The sequence below is a fragment of the Zonotrichia albicollis genome, chromosome 5 (assembly GCF_047830755.1).
Source record: "Zonotrichia albicollis isolate bZonAlb1 chromosome 5, bZonAlb1.hap1, whole genome shotgun sequence".
Lineage (NCBI taxonomy): Eukaryota > Metazoa > Chordata > Aves > Passeriformes > Passerellidae > Zonotrichia > Zonotrichia albicollis.
Window position 1 is genome coordinate 52,618,938 of NC_133823.1, and position 27,491 is coordinate 52,646,428.

General features: G+C 38.2%; 1 protein-coding gene across 3 annotated transcripts in view; it reads right to left on the minus strand.

Moving 5' to 3' along the window:
• Positions 1 to 26,944, minus strand: part of WFS1 (wolframin ER transmembrane glycoprotein) — a 46,580-nt gene extending 19,636 nt beyond the window's left edge. The window contains exons 1-6 of one of the 3 annotated variants that reach the window (XM_074541721.1): positions 26,763 to 26,944; positions 24,725 to 24,916; positions 8,072 to 8,154; positions 4,047 to 4,191; positions 3,049 to 3,219; positions 2,400 to 2,480 (exon numbers count right to left, since the gene is read on the minus strand). In XM_074541721.1, coding sequence (XP_074397822.1) covers positions 2,400 to 2,480; positions 3,049 to 3,219; positions 4,047 to 4,191; positions 8,072 to 8,154; positions 24,725 to 24,911 — 667 coding nt within the window. In that variant the 5' untranslated portion in view covers positions 24,912 to 24,916; positions 26,763 to 26,944. Of the gene's footprint in view, positions 1 to 2,399; positions 2,481 to 3,048; positions 3,220 to 4,046; positions 4,192 to 8,071; positions 8,155 to 24,724; positions 24,917 to 26,398; positions 26,657 to 26,715 lie in introns of those variants that run through there. The other 2 variants (XM_074541720.1, XM_074541722.1) reach the window with 2 other exon arrangements.
• Between the last annotated feature and the right edge of the window lie 547 nt (positions 26,945 to 27,491).

Here is a 27,491-nt window from a genome sequence, read left to right on the forward strand (position 1 = left end):
TCTGGCAAAATAAATGAAGAAAATGAGTCAGAGAAATAAATGCTCAAGAGCCATAGTTTTCTTGTTCCTCCATGAAAAGGCAAAAGCTCTTTAGAGAAGAAGTAATATCTTACCTCCTACTTTAACTGTTTGATGAAAATTTTTCATTTTTAAATGTCTCTAGTATTTTGTCACCCAAGTGTCCTTTAAATTGATATAAGAAGTGTATTTTGTAGATTCTACTTTATTATTCATAGATTTTTTTCAATTTGGTTATTGCTATGAATACGAACGAGGCCAAACTTTCTCTAGAAAAAGAGGTTCTCGTTTATTAAAACAGCTGCTAGGAACAGAGTACCTAGCATAAGCCCAAGCACCCACAAAGCGAACCAAAACCAGAACAGTGCGCTATTCCCAAGGGCACTGGGCTCTCCCCACAAAACAAGTTTCCAAAAACAAGAACCCTGACCCCACCCAACTCTCCCCATTTAGAGCCCCCTTCGAGTCCAGGATTGGTCCCTTTTGGATCCGCATGGTGATTGGTCCATTTCCAGGCTTCTCATTGGCCTTTAACGCCGTTCATTCTGGACCAATCGTTTCTGCAGGGCTTCGTATGATTGGTCAGCTCTTCCATCCAATCCCTCTTTGACCTCGCCCTGCCCTGCCAGAGCGCCCTTCCACCAAACCCTGGGCCCTTCTCCTAGAAGGTTCTAATTACCCCCCCCCCCTTAACATAATACAATTATGATAACATAATTAATACAATATAATTGAACTATACCCTAATTTAACATAACTTTTACCTATAATATTTATGACAAATTGCCCTGCCTCCCCCATCCATCCTAGGAAAAGGAATCAATTCACATCAATTTCTGCCTACACTTACAAATAGGTTCACTTACTGCCCTGCTATTTTATCTGTAATTTAAGCCTTAAAAAATAAATTTATATTTTCCAGTTCCTTTACTGATAACTCTGAATTACTGAAGAATCCAGAACAAAATGACTTGCTGTGCACTCACTTGTAGCAGCATGTGCCAGTTCACCTAAAAGGGTGGAAAGAACCCCAATGCAACACAGCTCCTATGAACCCAAATACATCTGCATTATGATACAATGACTGGACAATGAAATTCAACAGTCTTGTCCTTGAAGGACTACTTCTAGTTTGCCAGAGGTGGCAGCCAAGTCACAAAAACAGCTGACATAGTCTCACAGAAGGTCTGAAGGTCTGATAGGACCGCAAGCTTGCTTTCCAAAATATTATTTCTCACATCCCTTAATCCCTTATTCTCACACAGGCGCGTGCTCCTGTTGCTCTTTTACTTCTGTGAAAGCTAATGAAAACTAAAATACTCTACTCTTCTTAGGAGTGCTATTTTTCAAGTCACTTGTGTAACAAACACAATCCTTGAGGGTAAAAGCCAAATTTACCTAATGAAATGTAAATCTAATCTTTCAAGGAGTTTAAACCTCCAAAGCTCCAGATCTGACTCCCTATTCCATGTATGACGTTTCTGTTCCACATAATCTTAACTACAGATGTATTAGTAAATAACATGCTGTGTGACATTTAAAACTGCTCTTCAAGTATTGATCTAGATTGCACAGGACCTATTCCATATGACTTAGTGCATTTCAAGAAATTGAGGTTTTCCTGACAATGAGAAATTGAACCTTATGTTAAATATTATTCTTGAAAAACTACACAAGCTGCATTGCTGATAATTCATTTTCTTAATATAACACTTTCCTCCTAAAAGCCCAAAAGCACATCAGTATTTCTAACAGTTATTCCAGACTAAGAACTTTAATTTCCAATTCCCACCTCATCAAACCTTACAAAACTCACAGACTTAGGTCTACAAACCTGACCCTGTGTGTGTTAAGGGGTTTAATTCTTCACAATACATGAATTAAGCTGCTGTAAATAATGAAAGAAGTATCTTGGTGCATCTTTCCTAATTCATTCATTGAACAAATATGAAAAGACAAATATTAATTAAAAGGGAAGAGCAAACGGAAGCAAGGCAAATAGAATGAAGGATCTGTCTGCACTAAATTGGTGCATAATTCATTCCCTCACTGTAATCAGAAACACTACTGCATTTAGAACTAAAGTAAAAAAATATTGAAGGTGAGAATTTTCTTTGCTGAATAGCATTTTGAGTGCTGAAAGGGCAAGAATATGAAAATAACAAATGACAGGCCAACTGCCTTTAGTAGTTGACTGCAATGATGATGTCTTCTGTGAATTCATATGCAGATCAGTTATTTGTTTTCCACACAGAATAAACTGACACTATCAGCAATCCAAACCTTCAAACATTCTTACTCTGGCAACACAAAATTCTTTACCAAAGCAAACTAGAAACTAAAGTCCCTGGCCAAGACTGAAAGCAGCAGCATGTACTCACATTCACTGTTCACCAATCTCTCCAGCATCCTTCTCTGCTTCTGCACAGACTTTGGGACTGGGCCAGGCTGCTTCCCTCCATCTGTTTCAATAACAGAAGTCAAAGCAGTCAATTAAAGTGATCAAACATCTGGGGAATGATATTTCCACAAAGTAAGGAAAAGACAAACTTACAGAGAAGCAGATAACAAGTGGCTAGTTTTCTATATTCCCGTTACTGTACTAGAAAAAGAAACAGGACTGCCACAGCTAACATTTAGTGCTGTAGTGGCAGAATGTCTTGAAGACTGAATCTGTAAATTGAAACATCTAGTGAGGTATCATCAAGATGACTGTTAGAGAAAAAAAAAATCAAATAGAGCAGAGCCATAAAATATCTATTTTCCAAAGACAATGAGTGATAAATAAATATATTTTAAATATATGATCAATTGAACAAGTGCTCACTTGCACAACCTAGAGCAAGTGTTGGTCCAGATAGTATAGTTATTAAAGAGAGTTAGTCTTTGAGAGAGTTACATTATCTTAAGTAGATTGTACATTTACTATTATCTCATTCCTGATTGTTCATAAAGCCCTTTAGGTTTCGAGCTGTACTGTGCCTATAAGTTTGTATTTTATCAATACCATAATTCAATTCATGAACAAACCTTCATTGTCAACTTGCCCAACATTTTCCAGAAGCTCAGAAACAGCTAATTGCTTCTTCTTTTTTGGATTTAATTTCCAGTACATAACCAAGGCAGCTTTTCGAACAGCCCTCTCCAAGTCAGTCTCAGATGTTAACTTTTTCACTTCTTCCTCATTCTCAGAAGTTATGCCTCAAGAAAAGAAAAAATACATTACACGCTCATCCCACACCTATGCAGAAATGATAGATTTTCTCACAATTTATTTTTCACAGTTTAGTCTGAAGCTTCTCAAGTTTCAGTCACATTCTGACCCCCAAGTAAATTACTCAAATGTCCTTCTGTGTCCATTGCTTATCAAAATCTAAGTTTAAACTGTACTTCAAAGATGTGCAAGACATGCATTATACTATGTCTTGCTTCAACTTTTGAAGTACAGTGGATCAGGCAAAAGGTAGTGCAGACAGGCATGGGTGACATGCAAGGGCACCAAGAACTGATTAAAAGTTGGTTTTCTTTTTTGTTTTGTTGGGTTTTTTCCCCCCTCATAAGAGTTCAGATAGTTGGTGGACCAGAAGAGACCATTCCAAGCATGAGAAGTAACATGAAGGAAGATAAGAATCGTAAAGTGGGAGAAGACAGTGAACATGACCAATTAGAAGAGAGGTTGGAGGGGGGTAAAAGAATGAAACAACAGCAGATATGTAGCTGGTGTGTGGCTACATATGCTCCTCAGAGTCAAAGAAAAGCAGCTTCCATGAAAGGTTAGGACGAGAAGAACATGCACGGATTTCATGAAGAAATTCAAGCAAATAACTAACAAAAATGCTTTAATAAGCAGTATTGATAATTAGTGGTTTTTAAATTACCTGTTTTAACAATCTGTTAGCAACTGCTCACGCCATTTTGCCATGATAATTTCCATCATACCTTAACCACTCTTTTCAGAGTTAAAAGGAATACAGTATTGTTTCAGATAATGTGGGAAGTGCAAGCAGGAAGCCTCAGAGAGCCCATACCTCTTCTGTCTTCCAGGCATCTGCGCAGGAGTTTGACAGCTTCTCTTCGACCTTGCTTAGCAGCAAGGATGAACCAGTCAACTGCACTACAATTGTTGAGTTCTTCATCCTCCTCTTCTGCTAATTTCAGGAAGTGCTTCCCCACCTATAATAAATAGGAAACAAAATTGCTTCAATTACTGAAATATACTCTACTTTGTCCTTATGTCTTTCTCCCTTCTTCCTTCTCAGCCCCCTAGAACTCAGCTAAGATAAATTCTCTCTGAACAAAAGGTCAAAACATTTGCTCCTAGCACTAAAGAACATAGTTGTAAGCTGATCTTCTGATTGGAAAGATCTGGAAGAACTTGAAGCAAGAAGGAATTGCAACACATTTGGCCAGGTCAGTGAATCAGTTGCTGTTGGTGTTCAGGCATCTGGCAGAATCAAGTGAAGCTCAGAGTGTTTAAAGTTTTCTTGAATTCTTTTCCTCCTACAACAGCAACCAGACAATACTGCTAGTTTCCTTTTAGAGACAGAGTAAGTAAGTGTAATATAATCAGAAATTCAGATGAAGCTATTGACAAGGCCTTGACATGGAAGCAGGCTTCAAGAAGGGCAATCCCTGACTCACTCCAAAAAGATCAAAGATCAAAGCAAACTCATGATTATTTGGTGAATGAAATAAAACTAATACTGCTTAAGCATCAAACAAATCCACTGAAAAAGCTTATAAAAATACTCCTATTCAGGATTACAGAAATTACCAAGCAGGTGTCTATATTACTGTTTTACAGGTAAGAAAAAACCACCACCCTTTTTCTTCCTTCTAAAAATTAAAATATATGAAAATGTACTAGTAAATATATTTGTGCAACAATATGAAACACTTCTGTTTATCACAAGACAAGGCCTTAAGAAGTGAAATGGCAGAAAATTACCAGAACTACTGGACATTTTATCTGCATACCTCAAGAATGTGGAAGATGTTTTTGCTTGGCTCGCTGTACTCCCCCCTCTCTCTGTAATGTTACTTCATTCAGCAACATTCTAGAAGCAATTAATGCAATACCTTAACAGCTTTTAAAATCCACAATATTATCTGCTGGAACAAAAAACCCTGTTTGAAAGGTTCTCTGAAACTTTTGTTACTGCAGCATTTGTTACAGCCAATAAAGGTGACTAAAGAAATATTGTTGAAAGATTAATAAATCACGTTACCCTTATGTAGATTAAATGCAGTGATATAATAGATATATTAATTATATATATATATAAAATAAATGCATATATATATAAATGTGTGTGTATATATATATAAACACACACATACACGATATATAATATCATATAAGACAGAAAGGTCTTTCTTCTTCTCCCAGTAACGTTTATTTCTCTGGCCATTTAACTGGTTTCATACACTTCAGTGAGTGTTTCAACAACTTCCACACAGAGAGTTATTGGGTAGACATTAAATCCATAGCACATACAGTGAAGCTATCCAAAACTATACAGAAATAAGGAGAAAATTGGACTAGATAATCCAAACATTGATTACAAAGTCATGCCTGAGTTCAAGGGGAGGTGCACACCAAGAGTGTATGAGACCAAAAAAAAAAAATCTTTCAGCAATTGCATGGCAATCTGTCATTCAACTGCAGATGTACCTACAGCTATTTATTTAAGAAAGGAATTGCTTGAACAAGTTACATGGCAAATAACATCCATCTGACAAGAACAGCTGTTTCTTAAGCAGGTTTATATTTATAGCCATTGTGATTTTGAGCAAAACTTCAAGAGTAGCAACACTTAATCACACAGCTCTTAAGTTTCTAGGGACCATTTATATACAGAAACATGTATTGCAACATCAACTAACACTTTGTGTGACTAGTCATAGCACAGAACGCACATAGCACAAGCAAAATGGTAGCATAACCTGTTTTATGTCTGAAATGCTTTTTGGCTTGTCTGTGGTTCTAACAGCAATGCTCCTACATCAAACCACCTGAAAATGGCTGCAAAGCTCTGGCCTGTAGCAGTCAAAGGAGAAAGAATGGATGGGAAACAGTGTTAACCTCAAATCTGTCATTTAAGTAGTCTGGGATTCTCTCTTTCTCATGAGCTGAGAGAGTGCAATAAAGTCATACTTGGTAACAGCCTAACACAGACTTGTCTAAAGGTTGCTCCCATCTCTGGCTTTGCTAAGTGAGGTGGTCATCTCAAGCAAGATGTCCCCTTGCAGACATCCTCTGGTTAAAGACACAGAACTGCCTTTTCTCCATTACAGAATTCCTGCTGTGGGTGTTTCATTTATGCAACTGCCATACAGTTATTTCTCAATTTAAATATATATATATATAGAGTTACAGTAATTCATGTTGACAGCCACTCAGAGTGCATTTATTTCCACAGGCATTGCAGAATTATTTTTGAATAAACACAGAATAATAAAATAACTACAAGCCATTGAACCAGCTGATTTCTTGTGTTTGACTTTGTAGTGGTTAACAAACAGCACAAAAGTGGCATCTCAGCATCTCATTCATGCTCCTACAAATGTGAGAAATTAAAATACATTTTTCTAATTGATTCTAAAGGAATGTATTCAACCATAGAGAAGAAATAAATTTCTTTTTGGGTTTTAAAAACAAAAACCTAATTCTCTCTCCACAATAACAAGAAATGTGAATGCATAAAAAAAAGAAATTACTGTATTTTAGGCTCCATTTCAGGCAGTCAATTCATCCTGAGTGCATACTGAAGAAAAATTGTATGCTGTATCTTTTTATGGTAAGAACCCTATTATTGTGTGGGAGTAGAAAATGTACACAGTTATAGAGATAAAGGAAGAGAATGAAAGTGGAATTAATAGTGAAGGAGAAAACCCCCATCATTTATATATACATATGTATGCATCACAGACTTAGATTATGTAAGTATTTCTGAGTATTCTTACTCAACTGGAAATTATAGCCTGAAATAATATTATGGACTTTGCTTTCTTACATGTGGAGGAATAGAGCCAAAAGATGGATTTTACAGCAATGGTTCCCTCAAGGATAATGTTTCATCCTCCACAAAGCCACCAGCTGTTTCAAAGTGAGGAATTTGTTACTATCTCAGGTTACAACTCCAAGGTCAGCTTGCCCCTCAAACAAGTTGATAAGGGATGGAGAACAAGCCAGCAATGCCTTTTTTTTTTTTTACCAGCTATAAAAGAATTATTTTCCCATCCTCACCTCTGATTTTTATTTACAATAGGATTGTTGGGGAAAAAAATCTAAATCAGCAATGAGCATGTAGGAGACTGCAACCATTCCTATTTAGCATCAAAGCTGAATTTTGAAAAGAATGTTCAAGTACAACACTAACCAGGTTAAACACAAATTAAAATCCTTCCAGAAAATGTTAAGCTATTTATACTAGACCACTATACCAGGCAATAGAATGCAGTGGAAAACTGGTACAATTTTTCTAAAACCTAAGGGAAAACCTGAAGTGCTAACAAATGCAGGACAGAACTGATACTATTAATTCAATTTTATCTGCCATTAAATAAGTAAAAGATTTCAATAAACATGGGGGTTCTTTTCTAAAATGTGTAATTGAGCAGAGAAATGGTATATGAGCAAAACATCAACAACCAACCTCTGTCCCTGCTAAAGCAGCTCAATGGCAGCTTCCTCCAGAGTGCAGCCTAAGAACCCTGGTACCTTTGTATACAGAGTAGTGCTGAACCTACAGCATTCAACAGTCCCTGTCTGCACAGCTCCCCACATGCTTCTTTAACAAAAAGAAAAGCAAAATCAAGTCTGTACCTTTTCCATGCTAAAGAGTTGGACCTGAAGCCACTCACACTCTCAAGGAAGCAGCCTCTCTCAAGGCAGAGAAACCATCTGGCATCACCTTCCTTTGAATAGTTTAGCATCTAAGCAGACAGAGTTCAACTGAGGAAGAGATAATAGTTCTGCAGCAGGCAGTGCTATTTTTGGAAAGAAGAGCAAACAAGACTGGACAAAAACCATATATAATTATATAATTACCTCTGTTTGTGCTTTTGCCTCTCCAGCTTTGGCCCTCTCAAGCAGGTCTTCAAAGAGCACTTCAGGTTCTTCCTTCATGCCCTCTATAAATTAGATAAAGAAAATTGTTTAGTTGCAATAGTTTAAAGTATTTTTGAAATTGTTGCTGTATGTGGTTGAAGAATTAAATGATCATAACTCAAAAATCCAACATAAGGGTTTTCAAGAACAGTGGAAATTAACTTATTACAATATTGACTCTCCATCTCAGTATTGTACTTCAGCATATTTACCCTTGTTATTTGCTACATGCCACAGGATGCCACAGTTTACAGTTTCTCATTTACTTCCACAAAATTTGTTTCTCAATAAAATACTCCTTACAATAAATATGAGCACATGTGGAACATGTAATATGGCTCAGCTTTTGTACTATTACTATTCTTTTGCTGATATCTATTCAGTCTTTCACTTGTCAATCTCTTTGGCACTGGAACCTTTTCTAGGATTTTGAAAAATTAATCAGTGTATTTGAAAGCTCAGTCCCTCAGTCTCTAGAGCATACAGAAACTAACAACAATTAGACTGCTAAACCTTGATTTTTAAAAATTTTTCTCCACACTCCACCCTGTATTTTATTTCTTTCCCATCTACTGAACACATACAGACTTAAACAATTGGTTTTCTTCAAAAGCATCATACTGCTCACCAGTCCATCATAAAGAGAAACTTGAGAGCTTTATCTGATAACCAGTGTTTGCAAACAACGTCATGCTGCGTGCTACTTGATGAATAAAGAATTAGTTAATAGCAAAGCTGATGAAGGCCAGGACTGCTACTCTTTTATGAGATTCTCATAAATTAGTTTGGAAAAATTTTGAAGAGAAAAGTCAATAAAACTGGCATGTTTTAAGTTGGGTAAGAATGGACAACTGACCACTGAGTCAGTCAGTTACAGCTTTACTAACCAAGCAATCTAAAATTATAGTTAGAAAGGCAGACCCAAATTCCACACTAAGCACCAAAGTCTGACCCCTACTGACATTACTCCACACAAACACTCTGTGGCACTTTGTAGCTACATCCTGAGGGCAGTGGCAGCATGAAAAGTGTGCTTGGGAAGCAGTTTCCAGGTGAAGGAAAGTGACTTTCAGGCACCACTGAAGTCAGAGTCCCTGCCTGACTGGGGCACAGCAATGTGAGCCCTGCCAGCTCAGGGGCCAGGCACTTCCAGCTCTTCTTCATGAAATGGCAGGAAGGAAGAAATCAACCCCATCCCACATGATCTCCTCAACAACAGGGTCACTTGCATTCTTTAACACCCCTGGTGCTGGGACCATTTTTAAAGAAGAACAAGATACAAGCCAACACTTTAATTAAAATAGATGTATTTAACAAGAGCAAATAAAGAAGTAAGATTTCTTCTTCACCATGCCACAGTTTTGTCTGCCAAGTTCTACTTGGAAAAGTTCTAATGCCAGATTATAACATGTTGTCTGGCTAAACAAGGCACATAATGAAAAATAATTTTCATTTAGTACTTGGTCTTTTCAAAAAGCTGTAAAAATATTATTGTAAAATAGGCAAACATCATCCCAGCAAAATTAACTACCTAATCTCCTTGCCCTGATATATAACCAACGTAATTTGAACTCTAAACAAGTCAGAAGCCTGCTTTCCAGATGGCACCATTAACACCAGCAAACATCACTCAGGGACTCTCTGCTCACAATAAACAGGAAGTTACAGGAAAGAGCACAGTGTTTGAAAGAAACAAAATATTTATCTACCTACCCCACTCAAATGAAACAAGCTGGGCAAGGCAGTACTTTTCTTGTTTCCTCTTGTGCTTTCAAATTCATTAAACCCTTTTGCATCAAAATTTCTGTGCTAGAGGACTTAGGAATGCCTTCTGTTTTTTCTGTTCAGGGTTTTCTACATGTTGAAAAACCCCACAGATATTTCAGTGATATTCTGGATAATATAGGAGGCACCATTCGTGCCTCCTAGTCAGTGTTAAATGATAAAGTGGAATTTACACACATAAGAAAAACAACAAACTACGGAAAGCAGTTTGCTAAACTGATAAAAGCTCTAAAAAGAAAGGCAGTTGTCTGGCAGCTTATATGGCAAAGTCTCCTCCTTTCCATCCACTTGACACACACAAGAGCATGGCACAGCTCTGACCGCTTTTAGCTCTTTTTGCTCAGCAAAATGTGTTAGATAAGAAAACCTACTTCAAAAGAAAGCTGAAGAAACAAAATGGGAAAGTTTTACAACACCAGGCTATAGTTACTTTATTGCAATTACATTGCAGATTAACATATACATAACGGTATTTGCAAAGATGGGGGGAGAAAAGAAAAAATTAAATGTGTGCAGCCTTATGGTGAACTGCCTCCTTGAATGAGAAAAACAAAAAGGTTGCAGTAAACTAGTTGAACTTGTTTGTTCTAACAGAGCTGACTGCCAGGGGAAAGAAACACTTTCTGCAGTTATTTTCAACCTACTGCCCAATCTCTCCCACCCAATTATCAATTCTATGTACTTGCACATGTGACCTATGAACATAAATAACAGATAGTTAATTAAAAATATGCCTGTGGGTTGATTCTGTAGTTGTAGGGTAAAGGTGGACGAACACACTGTGGAGATCAAATTTAGAATATCTTAGTATATGCAGTTCATGTAACCAGCAATGTTTTTTCCTCTGCTTAGGAAAGAGGATAATTAAACAGGCCAAGCATGAATGACTAGTTTCACAGCTGCCATTATCAACCTACTTTTTCATGGGGTATACCAGTCAGTCTCTGATGGTAAAAGGTCCAAAGCACAGTCAAGGTGTGTTTTAGAACAAGGATGGCCAACACATTCTTGCAATTCAGCTCAACACTGAACAAACAACTACACAAGAGTATATGCATCCCACATAACAATACCATAAGAAGTGGTGACTGTAACTTATCACTCTTGTTCTTAAGCATGTTTTTAGTCAGAAAATGTCTTGCGTATTCCTCCCACATAAGAGTCGTGCAATGGAAATGCTGTCAGTGGAATCTTTTATCTTCCAGCTTTGCTTAGAACTCATACCTTTTAAATGTCAAATTTAACTCTGCCTTGAATATAAAAATTTCCACAAGACAGGAACACTCAACTTGCAAGACTTCATATATCTTTTATGACAATTAAAATTGACTTCACTAGCTGTTTTGTGTCAAGTGTGTTAATGCAAGGCAATGAAGTCTATCAGTCATTCAAGGCTCACAAGCACTGCAGCCATTCAAATGTTCAAATGAAAGCAGGTGAGAGAAAGCAGAAAAGTTTAAGACAGCACATAATTAATAAAAGAAATTAAGACCAGGGGTGTAGAAGGGTGGTTAGTACTTAATATTTGCTGTAGTTCCAACTCTGCCACCAAGAACTCAGAAATGTGTAAAGCTTAGCTCATCATCAGGCTGCTCTATAAATCAGTTCCCAATGTAGTTAGTTCTACTTTCCTAGAGACAGATCATTCAACACAAACTAGTTAACAGATATTGTAACAATAACATTATTAATAAAATTTTATTTGTTTTGGATTTTTTATTCTTATTAGGTTTAAGATATAAAATGACCTTCCAGAAAGGAAGGTCATACTGCATGCTTTAATTTTTCTGTTTCATTAAAAAAATGGAAAAAAATTATTTGTGATCTGCAAAGTATGATGCAGATGCAGATCCAGATCATACTTTGCTGCATCAATGTAATCATGGTACAGAAAGACAGCTACTTACTTTTTGAAGCTTTACACATGTCGCATTGACCATATAAAGTAAGATTCCAGCTTTGTTGCTGTAAGCTCAAATGGGAATTTAGCATTCATTCTGTCACAAGCAGGCATTTTTACTATTTCTACTAGGTTTTGATTAGAAATAGGAAATGTTTAAAAAGGAAACATTTCAGTTTCTTAAAAACTTTGCTGGGATGCAATTATTGTCCCTTACCCCTGAAATTTAACCATTTAATAGACAAAAAGGCAGTCAATCCACAGTAGGGGATTAGTCCAAATGAGATTGTAAGATACCAATGCTCATAATTTTAAATCACAAAAGGAAGATGCCATTACAGGTTAAAGATTAAATAACATATCTAAACCTCATCTTTGGACTATATTGAAGACTAAAACCCAACAACTCTTCAACATTCATACAAAGTTTTGAAGAATGGACTTACACAATCTGGATAAGAAATATGTTCAATGCAAAAGACTTTAAAGACAAATAAAGTAAACTGGGGTTGACACAAGATTTCCTTCCCAGTATTCTAATACAAATCAGTAATAGATGCAATAGATTCCCAATAATTTTAACACCCTTAACATACAAAACTGAATCACATCATGTGAGCATCACTGGAGTTGGCTGGCTTGCTGCAAAGTGTCTGATCACATACTTAACAAAACCTTTTACGCACATTTTAGACAAACACTGCTTCCAAAACCTCAGCATTTTAAGTGACATTGCGTGTGACACTTCCATTCTTGAATTCTGAAATCTTTAAAGGCACATAATAGTCCTTTCACATGAAGGAAGATTTTTAGTTGTATATATAGGCACACAAAGTGGATCATACACACAACCCATCAGATGGACACCCTCAATTTTCTCAGTGCTCTTCTAACCACTAAGAATCACTGCCTTCCTTCCAGAAAATCTACTAAAGTTATTTCAGGCAGAAAGAATCAATAGAGTGCATGCTGAATAATAAAAGTGTTTGTCGATTTACTTTCCTACCAACACAAACACATTAAAGCTCTCAGCAGTGGATTTACTCAGCTCAAGGGAGTTTTAGCCCCTTGGCTGCTAATATCATCCCTGGCCAGGTGCACACAGCTTTCTTCTTAGGTCACAGCTACAGCCTCTGAATTCCAGATTAAGCAAGAGGTTAAAGACCATGAACAAGGAATAACTAAGAAAAAAAAAAGGTATTTTAAAGGATCACAATTTCTTATGCCTTTTGAGCTTGAGGTTTTATTTGTTTACACAGTTATTGGAGGCCAGCCCTATGACAGTCATGCTATCATGCACAACAAATAATTTTTTTTAAACAAACACAAGCTGCAGACTTCTAAGTGCTTTGAATGAAAAGGTGAAAACCTAGTGAGAACAGGATAAAAGGAAAACTGAAAGCACCTTCTCAGACAGGAAGCAACAATGAAGCATTCATACAAAATATGTAAGTTTAAAAGAAATTACAGGTTTTACAAGTGAATATTAAAGCTCACGGAAACTCTACTGAACAAAAGATTAATGCATTAAGCAACACCCACACAAAGAGTATGAAGGAAGCCTGTATGCCATACACACTTTATATGATCATGACTTCATGCATTCATTTGGGCTCAGAAAAAGAATTGACAGGAATGTGCAGTAGGAGGAGGATACAACTCATGTGTTGGGAAGAATAAAGGATCCGAGATGACAAGATACAAAACAAGATTTCTGGATTGGCCCTCCCATTTTATAGTACAGGAAGTATTCCTGAATTGACTGAAAACAGTCAGGAACAGCTGAGCATATGCACAACAAAATACAAAATAATATCTTCCGTCCTATCCAGTGGGAACACTCCTCCAAGCTCACTGAGCACACACCTAGGAAAATACATAACCATTTTCACTATTCCATAAGAAGATCTGACAGTTGACACAGGAGAAAATTGTTGTCAAGATGGCCCAGCAAAGTGAGCCAAGCAGTCTTACAAATAATCTTGCAAATTTTAGGTTTAGGTATAGAATTTTAGAGGTAGTTTCCTGATACTTTTGTTTGAATAAATGTAACTAAGACAAAAAACAGAGCAGCGAAAAGGCGAGAAAGCAACAACAATAACAACCTCAACTACATCTGAGAAAATTATGCATTCAAAAACAGGATATGATTTTAAATACATTTAATAAATAACTTTATAGGTTAAGTAGCTTCTCCAACTAAGGAAGATACAAAAAAACATTTACAAACCTATTTTTTCCCTAATTAAGAAAAGTAGATCTACTGGGTTGGACAGGTGGATCCAGCTCATATTTACATCTCTAAAGATAGGGAACAAGACTTCTCACTTAAGTCCTCTAAACAAATTAGAATGCAGGTTACATAGAAAAGTGAGAGATTAAGAAACAGAATAGGAATGAAGATTAGAAAAACACAGCTTTCATTTTCCCAGGGGAAAGATTATCAGTTTAGACACACAGGGATATAAAATAAGGTCTAAATCGCTCAATACATTTATATGAGTGAAAGGAAAAGGGCTAATACCAAGATGCCAAAATCTGTTGATGATTCTGTGCTATTCAGGAAAAAAAAACCGACAAAAAAAGTCAAGCAAAACCAGCAGAAGGATTTAATGACTAATTAAGTGATAAAAGGCTAGATGAAATGCAGCAAACCAGGAAGGCACTCTATCACTGCACCCAGTGATAAGCTCTGAACTATTATCACTCAGTGTAACACCTTAGAGTTGTAGCAGTGGTTTATCAAAAACACAGTTCAGTGCTAATAAGACACTATTATCAGAGCTTTGAAATGGAGAAGGTAAATAGAGAGACTTTCTAAGTGACTTTCTAGCACAAGAACTCAAGGGCATGAACAGATTAAAAGTATTTGGCCAATGCCAAATATTTCTATGAGTTTAAAAAGGCTTTTAAAAATGTTTATGCTGCAAGTAGGTAAAGAACATTCTGAATAAAGGACAGCAGTAGCACTGCATTTAGAAAAAGCCCCTTGGCTCTAACAGGTGTGCTGTAAATGATTCTCAGGACAAAGGCAGCAAGAATCTTGAACCTGACAAAGCCTGTTACACATCTCTAGTTATTAGCACTGAGTATTGAAAGCAGCTTCTGTGAGCCTTCCTGAACTGGAACACACCCATGCTAATTCAGATGTAAGAAAAAGCTGGATTGCATCCAGAGGAAGAAAAACTGCACTTCATGTTTTCATTAGCTTTATTCCAAAAGCTCACTACTGAAGTTCAGTGGGTTTTCTACTTATAAAAGTCACAGGATGTCAGACATCTCCCTCAGTGTCACGTTATTAACTGACAGAGTAATTGAGATGTTTGATGGAGTGGTATGGAACAAGATTTCATCCCCAGGCATTTCTACCAGCTAAATTACTGGGGTGGAAGCAGGGAGTGAAGAATGTCTTCTTTGACATTAGATCTTCTCCCACATATGAAGAAATTCTTTATATACCATTAAGAGCACTGATGTCTGAACTGAACTTTGTCACATTGCACAGCACTGTACTTCCTTGGAGGTTCAGGCATATATCACTTTACTGCTTTAGCAAGAAGGCTTTACTGTAATTGAATCTGAAAGGGAGTACTGTCTCAATCACAAGGAAAATTACTTGCTTCTACAGTGAGTGGATACTAGTATGAATAAACTATATTCACTGCTAAACTCCACTCCTCCCACCATGCTCCACAAGGTAAGATGAACAAATGAATGTGTAGGTGGAGATTGATATAGCACAGAAAAAACAGATATAGAATTATTTGTATTTGAAAAAGCCTCTTCTGTGACTTCCATTATCAAGACTTTAAGCTGGATTTTTACTTAACCTTTTTTCTGTTTAGGAATTTCCATAAAAATATGTCTCTGAAATGCAACATGCAAAGCTTATCCCATTCTTAGTATTAATAAAAGTGTTTAAGTAGTACTTCCAGATAGGTTCTAACTGTTCTACAATTAAGTTTAGAATCACAAAAGCAGTCTTTGCCACAAGTTTCATCAGAGAAAAAATTAAAATGCAGCTATATAACCCAGCATTGGATTAGGCTGAAAAAGAAATAGCCAGTAAAAGGTCAAAAATGCACTATGAATCCTGTGCCAACAGAATTTAGGGTGGGGCACCAGAAGACCTACATCACCTTAACTATTACCATAAATATTTACAAAGACAATCAGTTTGCTGGAAGCCAGTCAGTTTTTAATAGTAATTTTTCATCAGTTTGTTTTCAACAGCGCTGAAATGTGTTCTGTTCCCTAGATTTCAACGCCTTTGGTAGAAATAACCCAAAATGAACAACATGAAAAAGCATCATTTGGTTTCTTACAAACCAAGCATCCAGCTGCTGAAGACAACCCACCTGCAAAACCTCTGTATTTGCAGACTACTTTGAGGCACTGGCATCTTTCAGCTTTGCATGACTGAATGTGATTCTCAGACAACTGTTGAAAGGGAATCCTTCTCCTATGGCTCAGTTTTCATGCCTTGTTCTCTATTCATCCAGTATTTACCTAGCACAGTCAGAAAATGTTACAGCTTCTCATGAAGTCAGTAGATGTCTTATTGCACTGTTCAAAACTATGACAGGATTGTATTGTAATCATCTGATTTTATTGTGGTACTTAAAAAAACAGAAAGCAAAAAAACAATAACAACAAAACCCAAACCCCGAAGCAGCACTGAACCATCAGAAAAACACCCTGTCGCAAACATGAAGCAGTTAATTCATGTTAGAAGAGTGAATGAACTTGTTTGCACAATTTTCAAAAATGAAATATACTATCTATAGGAAATCCTTCTGTGGTGGATTCTCGTAATAGCTCACTTGCTAGTATGAAACTGTGTAACATGGGAGAGGGAGCAGGCAACAAGAATGCATGCACCTACAAAGTAAATAATCAAAGCCTATTTGTCAAGAAATAAAAAATCAAGAAAAAGTAGGAAAATGAAAGCTTATGGGGGTACCTGTCCATGAATATCAAACAAATGAGGCAGAGCAACACATTTTGTGCACAATCTGCCCACAAGGTATTTCTTCTGGAGCCATGTCCTATATAATACATCCAGTTCCTTTTGGAAGTGCATGGTGGTAATTCTAATAGTGTAACGCTGGATTTTATGCTTATTTCTGTAAGCAAAAATCTGGTAAGTTAATTAAAAAAAAATCAAACAAATTCAACAATTTCAAGGGACAGCACACAGCTTTTTATCGCAGATTTTATTTTCAGTATGAAACAAGCTTTCTTGAATTTCAGACACTCTTAGGAGTAAAGGCATAACACAATTAATGCAAAATAAAAATAATTTCTTTTGTTAGAAAAGGCTATGTAAGCTCATTTCCTAAGAAATGAAAGATGTCAGATTGCCTCCATTCATCCACAGGTAGAATAGGTACTTTTAGAATATTTGATCTGTACATTTTATAACAGTAAATACAGGTTCTAACAGCTTTTTTATGTCACTGGATTGTATTGTTGAGCCTTCAGTGTTGAGGAGAGCCAGCCTGAGTCCCTAGAGAAATCCTCCTACTCACTTTCCACAAGTTCCAAAAGCTCAGTGGTATTGTGTGCAGTAACTGTGTAGGAGTGAAGTTTCTGGAAAGACTGACATTCCACTTAAAAGCTGGCATCAAGCATCATGTCATAAACATGATTTGCACATATCAATTATAGTGACAGAGGAACTGACTGGAGGAGAAGAAGAAATAGTTTGCTCAACAAACATCAACGATTTGAAAAAAGGTTTTATTAACTTTGGATGCTTAGCTGCTCATCTATGAGTGTTGAATTCTTTCATCCATTCAGAACCCTCCTGAATTCTTAACTGCATAGTAAGGGCTTGGTACAATTAAGAGTACATTGCACGTTTTTCTTTTATGCCTTCAACCTTCATGGTGAGATCTTAAGTCTACTTGTCCCAAGAACAATTCCAAGTTCTTATACTACCGTACTTTGGCAGGCATTCGACAGTGATGGGAGAAAAGGGAATAACATTTGTTTACAGGGCTGTTCAAGTCTAGGACTCAACTCTACTTTCTCTGGGAGGAGCAATGCATTTGTAGATATGGTAACAGTCTTAGTCACTCCACAATTGCAAGTCATCAAATAGCATTAAATTGAACTGGGAACAACTTCTGCACCCCCACAAAATGAATGTAAATTGTCAAGAGAGCAATAAAAAAAAGCATATAGGTGGAAGACAGAGTGATATTACAGACTATAAATTTTAAAAGTGGAGGAAAAACCATTCTTCAAATCTGTATTTTTCTAGTGTAGCTATTACTGTACAATGATCTTTTAAAGTCATTAAAACAATTTTATATGTAACTAATGAGCCAGTCCTGCTCCTTTTTCCTATGCAGGCATCTCTGATTGAATCCTTTATGGATGAGCTAGGATAATTCTAACATAAATTTGCAGTTCCAAAACTGTAGAGTTAAAAATAAATCAGCATCTTGTAATTTCTTAGTTGATAATCATCAATATTAACCATTTCCACTAAAAAGAAGAAAGGAGAAAGCAATGAAAAACAGTATGAGAAGATGAGACCACAGAGCTCACCAAGCCCACATATTTTTGTAGGTGCAGAGAGCAGAAAGTTATCATAACAACCTGCACAATGCACATGGAATTTCAGCAATTCTGCAGTTAAGAGCACTTCACATTGACACTCCAGCAGTCCATTCACTGTCAAAAGAGGGGCCCTTAAAAAAAGAACATTCCAACTTTTTAGCAAAACCACAAATCCAGTGACGTAAGCATTTCTAGTAATTAACTTTTCAAAGGATTAGCTTTACTTGCCAGTTTCCTGCTCCCAGTCTCACCTTCTAACTTGCACAGTGAAGCGGGGCTGCTGCTGCTGCTGCAAGGGGCCCTCCAGCAACACAACAGCTCCAAATCTCTCCTTGACTACTGCACTGGAACAGGGATTTGTCTGCACAGTGGAACACACATACTGCATCTCTTCTGAAGGAAACTGAATTGTTAGATTCCAGCCACTAGAATAAATTCTTAAATTTGCACAAAAGGAATGTTAAGTCCTTCACACCAAAGAATTTATAGGGCCACTCCCATTTCATTACATAATTCACTAATGTGTGTACAGCTCTTCCCTTCCTACCCTCCTTTCTTTCAGCACCCTGGGACTATGCTAGAAATTTTGTTATCATAAACAGATAAGAAATTGATCCACCTGGAAAATAATGAATGAAGACTAAGCTAGGGTATCTTCCATAATCTGGTTCATCACATGAATGTCAAAAATTTGATTGCAGTAATAGTATCTTTGTTATCAACCAGAAAACCCATTAATGTATTCCAAATGGTGGTAGAGGGAAAGATGGAGAATGTTTCCTCCAATAAATGGGTGTTCAGTCCTCCTCCCATATGTGGTAAAAATACCAGCATGTTACTGACAATAGCAGCAGACACAAAAAAGCCTGCTTCATTGTTCTGCACCAACAATGATGATGTCCCAAAATTTTATCAAAAAATACAGTCATTAACTTTTGTTTGGATAGAATCCTTTCTCTCCCACAGCAAAGCCTGGCAAATGAGCTTTCTAGGAGCCTGAATATTTAAAGGTAAAGTTTGAAGGGGCATTAAAAAACTGAGGGATAAATTGTTAAGTAATTAATACTTCAAGGTATAATCCCCCCTTTCAAATAATCAAAGGTTTTTCTCAGATTTCTTCAAGCTTTGCACAAATACTTCAGTTTGCCTCAAGAGTTAGTCTGTAATAGCTAACTGCCAAAAAGTAAAGACATAGAAGTGCTAAAATAGAGCTTTGAAGCAAAGGTTTTGTAACTTTAAGTGGAAGAAGGTAACACTTGGAAAATATTTGTAAATTAGAAAGGTTCCCTATTTCTTAGCTATCATTCAGCAATGCCTTGGAGACACACTGTGATAAATTATTGCAATGCATTGTAAACTGTTTAAAAGATTTTTTTACTATTTGTAAATTTGAAGTCAGTTGATTAATAATTCTCTTCCTAGAGGTACAAAAAACTTTCATAACCTAAGTACACACAGAACTCTATATATCTAAAACCAAAATATAATAAATTGATTTCTGTCTGCAAAGTTCTCTGTACAAACACCTTCCCATATGTTCTCAATTCTAGAACAAGAAATTACAGCAAAACCATGGACATAAAACCCATCTAGTTATTTAACCAGAGACCTTTCTTCAAGCACTGCAACTTAGCTTTGCAATTTCTCCTTTCCAACCTTATTGACTAGTAAATGTGGATGAATGATGAAATAAACCAGTAATAATCTTTTTCATACACATATGAAAAATCACCATCTTTTACCCAGTAAAAGCTTCTCCAGTATCCTAGCATGACCTCTTTTACCTGTTGACTGGCAGACAGCCAATTTTTATGAAAGACACTTTACATGCTTGAATGTACTTAAGCAATACAATAAATGGTAACTCTTCCAGATAACCTCCAGCACAATAAATGCTCACCTGGGGTGAGAGTCATCCAGTTCAAGTTATCACTGTGGCTGAACTGAATGACAGTCAAGGACCCAATCATGACTGTATTGTGAGAAGTGTCTCTCAATTCTGCTTTTCTTTCATCTGAATCAAGCCATCTCCTGGGACATACAGATCTACCCTCTAACTCAGCAATACAGGGCACTTACCTCAACTGCAGACTCAGGCATCTCTTTTGAAAAACATTAATAGCAGCAGCATTACAGATACTCACATGCTAACTAAGTCACCACATTGAAAGTGCTTTTTTCCAAGCTCTGTTCTGTGTGTAAGGAGAGGAAATGGTATCTCTAGCAAGAATGGTATTTTTAAGCCTACTTGGAGAATTTGGTGTTGGGAGCTCCAGCACTCTCACTCAAACTCTGTCTTTTCACGTTGATTTAAGGCTGCATTTGAAGGAATGAGATTCTACAGAGTGAATGAAACACAGAAGCCAGAAAGGGGTATGTAGCACCTGGACCAGAAACTGAGGGGCCTTGCACCTGAGAGGCATAAAAGTGTCTTATGAGATTAGAATCTTAGTCTGTTTCCAAAGACTTCACTAGGAAGCAGCTACTGGTCTTCCTTGCTATACACGAACTCTCCTGTAATTTGCTCACATGAATACTGATGACTCCATGGCTTTAAAATTTCAGGAGCCCTAATTAGTAGTGTATATGCTTTGCTCACTAATAAGCTCCCTGTCCATGAACATCCTTGAAAGAGTAACCATTTTTTTTTCTCATTTATTTTCATACAGGAAAGCTGACATATTGACATTCTCTCCATTCCTACATACACAAGGAATGGAAAACCAAAACCATACATAAGCAGAATGCAAGAGTTTTGAGTAGAAATAGGAATGCCTTCCTTTTCTTTTTTAACACAACAAAATTTGTATCTATAAATTATCTTAATGATTGATTTTTTCATTAAATCCAGATTCAATTTGCTCCATAAATTCTCAAAACACTATTACCTCCCATTGTGAAAGAAATTATTTAAGGAATAAGATAAACATTACCTAATGATACATTAGCAGAATAGAGACTGAAAAATTGCTGAGAAAAAAAATGGCAGTATAAGAGTTTGATCCAAAGGAAGTACCTGTTCTGCTGAGGATATTGTGTGTATTTAAGTGCTTTATTGACAGAGAGCCAAGGCATTCATTAATTTGTTGCATTACACTGCAAGATACGGATAATGCTGCAGGAATAGATGATGTGATGTGTGCTTCCAGGAAACGAATTACTTAACATTCACTTTGATGCTATAGCCTTAAACACAGAGTATATTAACAAAAACTGGAAGAAAAATGACAGATCAGAAATACAGATATGGTGTCAAGAATATTACAAGAATTAATAAAATGGCTGAGGTTAGAAAGGACCACTGGAAGTCACCTGTTGCAACCCCTCTGTTCATGCAGGTCCACCTAAGTTGGCTGCCCAGGACAGTGTCCTCATGGTTTTTGAATACCTGAATGGATGCAGACTCCATCACCTCTGGACAACCTATGCCAGTGCTCAGTCAGCCACACAGGAAAAACAAAGAAAGTGTTTACTGATGGTCAAAGGGAACCTCCTGTCTGTGCCAGCTGTCTCTGATCCTTGTGTTGGAGACCTCTGGAAAGATCATGGCTCCATCCTTTTTGCACCCTACCTTCAGCTATTTATGCACATTGATAGATCCCCCTGAGACTTCTCTCCCCCAGGCTGAACAGCCCCAGCTCTCTCAGCTGTCTCCCCCAGGAGAGATGCTGCAGCTCATTCACCATCTCTGTGGCCCTGTGCTGAACTCTCTCTATGTCTCTCTCCATGCACTGAGAAGTCCAGAACAGGATGAAGCACTCCAGTGCTGACTGGAGGGAAAGGATCTCCTTCCACCTGCTGGGCAATGTTTCAACTATTGCTGCCCAGTACACCAGTGACCTTCTGTGGGGGAAGGACACATGGGCATGTGCTAGATAGTCCTGAACTGAAACTGCCTTTCCAAATAATTGAGATATACACAGTACATTTCTCCTTCTTAATCAGAAATTATAGCAGATTTATTAAAAATTATATAACTTAAATTTGTTACAGTAATTGAAATTTTGAGCAAGATATTTAAGTCATCATCAAAGAGGAGTGTTCTACATATTTAGTAAGATTTGAGAGAGCTTTCTGTATATTAGTGTGCTGGTCTTTTCTGTCCTCTTCTTCATAATCATAGTGACTATTGAAAATTACCCTACTTCTTAATCTTCTAAGAAAGATGTCAGAGTGGCCCAGAGCATCTGGGGTGGAGCATATTTCCTTTCATACAACCAAGCACAACATGTCCTGGCTGAGAGTCCAAATCCTTCACTTTTCCTAGACCTGTGAGAAATTCAAATGTTATTTATTGTAAGGGCTCTGGTGATTCCAAGGAACACCTTCATGTCAGTTCAAATATTTTGAGAACTTCTGAAGTGCCAATTTTATGTTTGACATATCAGTCTATTTTGTATTTACTTTCATATATACATTTTTGAATTTGTATTTTTTATTTGCAGTTCTTTATAAATAAAGTCCTACTGAAATGCCCATTTTTAAGTTCTGATGACCAGAACTTCCTTTCTTTTAAGAAAGTTTTCAGTTCTAGAAACTGTTAGCACTATGACAAACAGCATAACTCTAAAACCATAAGCCGTATAAGAAAATACTGTATTATATATTATTGAAGACATTTTCTATCTAAACTCACTAAAATCTTGGTTGTTAGAGATTCCAACGCACCACTATGGCAATGGTAGCTCATTCTGCTGCATTAAATACTTGAGTATATTAAGAAGGGCATGGGAAGGGCAATGACAGTGGCACGAGGCACCCATAATACTTTAATGGGAAGAGACTTAAAGCAACCAGGAATGAGTCACAACTGAAAAGGAGAAATACATCAATGCTCAAAAGCCCTCTTTAATGAGCAGCATCTCTAATACAGTGCTGCATAGCTAGAGCTCATTAGCAAATACACAGGACTGTAAAGAGAACTAAGATAAAAATCAGTGTGATTTTAAAAGTCCAACATTTGTGTAGAGTAAGAAAATATTCAAAATAAGAAAAGAATACCTGACAGAGCCCATGTGCAAAATACCACTAGACAGATTGTGTTGATTTCCAGAATCTTGCATGAATGTGGACACCAACAACAGAAACCTATGTATTGCTTTTTCAAATCATACTGTAACTAAGGCCAAGATAAGTTCATACCATATTCCTATTACAGTTACTATTCTTTCCTTGTTGAAGCATACTAAGAAACTAGAAAATTAAGAAAGAAAACATATATGTTAGCACTAACTCTAAATTAGCAACCACGTAGGTAATGTTAGAAGTCTTAAATCTCCATAATCTCTCAATTCTTTTACAAGTGGGCTAGATGACAAAATTGGTACTGAATACTGACACAGGATGGAAAGTAGGATATCCAAAAAGAAATTCCCCTTCATTGGGAACAGGGAACCCAGAAGGTTCCAACAGTCAATTATGAATTAGATGCAAACAACAGATTTGCTGACGCAGTCGTAATATTGGCCTGAATTACGTGCAAAGCTCAGCTGCATCTGGTGTGTGCCATGCACAAAGTCACACATTTAATAATTTTAAACTCTTGGATGCCTTACTGCCTTCAATAGAGAGACTTATATTTGTGAACATAAGGGCATGTACATAAGCAGTTTCACAATCAAAAGTCCAATTTTAAAGTTAAAGAGCAAGGGATGAGTTAGACCTTGAGCACAAGACCATCTTGCACAAGTTTTAGATTACAAACTGAATTAAAACTGGAACTCAGCAGGTGAATACAGGAGCCAGGTGGTTTTTGTTCTACATTTTGCACAAGACCTTACTCTCATCCTATCAGTTTCCACAATCTTTGAAACTCAAGTTTCACAGCAAGTGGGGGAAAAGAACCACATAATTCTGCCTTTCACAGTGTACCATGACTGTAAATCCAAATTCTTATCTTACTGCTAATATTAACTTCAATTTTGGCTTCATGTACCAATTTATTATTCCATCAGTCTACATTACAGTAGTATTCTATGCATTCATATTAGAATTCATATTAAAGCTACAGTTATAGTATGTGTTCTAGCCAAACAAAGAAATTCAATTGAAACATTATAATGCTAAATTTAATTAAATCTCCCTGCCAATTTTTCAAATAAAGTTCTTTCCTATTGCTTTGTACAAACCTGAAAAATTAGATAGGAAAACTCAAAAATATACACAAAGGAAGCTGAAGTAGAAAAGACTCTTCCACAACAACAGGTTAAAAGAAATTGAAGAAATTTATTTTCCTACTTTACAGTGTCTTTAAACAGAGTTTGGAGTACATATACATGAAACATTGGGAGATTATTGTGTGTAAGCCCATTTTGCATAAGAATTGCTTTCATACTTACCCTTTTTTTCTGTTTTCTCCCTGCTACGGGAGTAGCCAGGAACTGAAGAAGCTGCAGAATCTCCTGAAGAGGTTCCAGGTCTCTGACTGTTCCCACTATGGGCCACAGGAGCAGCATTTAGCTGGGACCTTCCAAGATGCTGCTGGGTGTGAGAGGGACTTGAGGTGGGATCAGGAACTGAATTCATTTTAGCTGCCAAAGAAGAAAATAATGAAAAGTTATCAGAAAACTGTAAAACTGAGTGAATTTGTATTCATTTACAATGAATAAAAACTTGAAATCTGAATGTATTTTTATAATTTAGGTAAACAAAAAGCCTAGAAAATGGCAAGAAGGCTCATAGCAACTTCAAGATTTATCTATACATTCTTCAGTAACTCCCAGCATGAGCAGCTATTGCTGAGTCTGATCACATATACAACATTGTGCCAGAACAGTGACTGCTTTTTTTCCTAACTAATAATAATAGGGTTACAAGTGTAAACAAATGCTAAAACTAATAATAATCCTGTAAATGCTGCATATAAATTTATTCTTTGAATTTAATGTTCTGCTTATACATGCCAGAAATAAAGACTAGCCCCAAACTTTTTAGGGACAAGCCTGTAATAATAAAAAACCTGGTTAACTGTCATCACCTAATAAGGAGACAGAGAATCGTGATAAGAAGGCAAAGCAGGAGAAGATGTGGAACTCTGCATGGGAAACAACCAAGGATGCTGTTTTTAGACATTATCAACTTAAATGCCCATGATTCAAAATTAGCTTACTTTAAATACCTTTATGTCCCACTCAAAAAGAAAAATCATACATGGCAGGGAGGCAAAGGCCTTACACGAGACAGCCTTTTAACTATAAGTCCTCTAAAAAATAAGAGGGGATCTCTGCTCTATAGTAAAAAGTTCCCTAAATAAGTAAACTTGCATAAAACTGCCTACTGACAGTTTGGCTTTCACAAGCCAAAAGTAGCAAGATATGCATGTACTACCACAGCATAACACATAGCAATTCTTGCTCCTTAAGAACAACTTTCCTGAAGTTAAGCAATTTGCAAGGAGCATTTTAGAATATTTCTGGCAGTAAACAATATTTTTTAATTCTGTGTAAGCACAGAACTAATTCAGAAAACCAACCTAAAGTTGTCCTTGTAAAGATTAAAGTAGTATAGCCAAAACCACAGACACCACTTAACCAACAACTTTTTCCACTCAAAGGACGCAAAAATCACAACAGGGTGCTAAGAGTACTATCAATGTCTCCACTGCCAAACATACTACTTCTAATTTAACAACTTGGCTGCAAAAATTAGGCTGCCCTAAACCAGAAAATATTTTACTGATACAAGTAAATGCGTTTCTGTATTATGTTTCTACATCAAGTTATAAATAAACCAACATAGTTCAGTTCAACCTTCAAACAGTCCTCGGAAAACACAGAGATTAAAATACCTTCCCGGTAAACTAGCATGAGTATTTTTAACCATTATACAATCACAAAAGTTACTGTGCCTCCAGTTTTAACTTGACCTTAGTGCTTTGTACGAGGGCCGGCGAGCGCGGCCAGGCCGCGCCCGAGGCGCCCCGCGGGGGATGCGCGGCTCGGACGGGTCCGGCTCCTTCCAGAGCGGGCAGTGCCGGCACAGCGTCCCCAGCACAGCCGTGAGCAGGAGCTCACCTCGCTATCAGCCAGCTCGCGAAACGACTCCCGCCCCAAAAGTCACTCTGCGCCTGTCCTACAAAGGACAACACCAACTTTTCCTCCGGGCTGTTCACAAGCCAGCGGGCGCTGACTCCGCACCCACGGCGGTGACTCCGCACCCACCGCCGCCAGCCGCTCCCAGTCGGGAGCACCGGAGCTCGCTCGGCCTCGTTCCCCGGGGGTCCGAGAGTGCCCGGGCGGCCCTGCCTCTCCGGAAGGCCAGGGAGCCCCAGCGGGGGGCCGGGGCCGGCAGCTCGGGCCGTCCTGCGCGGGGTCCCGCCCCAGACGCTCACCGAGCCCGGCCGGGCGAAGTCAGCACCGCGCACACCCGATGACGAACCTGCCCACAGCTCCGGAGGCGGCCGGACGCCGACTGGGGCTCCGCCGGCAGCCCGCAGCCCTGGGGGGCGGCGCTGCCCCGCCCATCGGCCGCGGCCTCCTCCCCTCTCCGCTGCCACTCACCGCCCTCCGCCCGCGGGGAGGGCTCCGGCGAGGCCCCGCCGAGGCCGGGCGGGGCCGGCGGCAGGAGGCGGAGGCGATGGCGGCCGCGCAAGGCAGGCGGGGTGGAGCAGCGGGCGGTGACAGCGGGCGGGGGCTGACCGCCCGCACGGGGGGCTCAGGGGTGCCGGGGGGGGCTGGTGCAAAATGGCGGTGCCGGGTGAGGCGGGCGGAATCCGGGGGGTCCGGGGTGAGCGCTCAGCTTCGCTCCAGCGGTGCAGCGGCGGCAGGGTCGGTGTGAGCCAGCCCGGGCTGAGGGTTCAGCTCCGCTCCAGCGGTGCAGCGGCCGCAGGGTCGGTGTGAGCCAGCCCCGATGCTGCGCCGGACCTTTCCCTTCCTAGCGCGGGGTTTCTCGGTACAGGAGCGAAGGGAATGGGAAGAAAGGGCGGTAACCCAGTAGCTGATTTTTTTTCTAAATGCCCTCCAAGTTACTGCTGCTACATCTCTTAGCATTTCTGCCGCATAGGTGAAGGCTTCTGGGCAGGAAGCGAACTGTAAACTTATTTGTAATTGTTGCTGTTGTTATGATGGCGAACTTAGCACGTTTTAGAAATATGTTTTATTTTCGAGC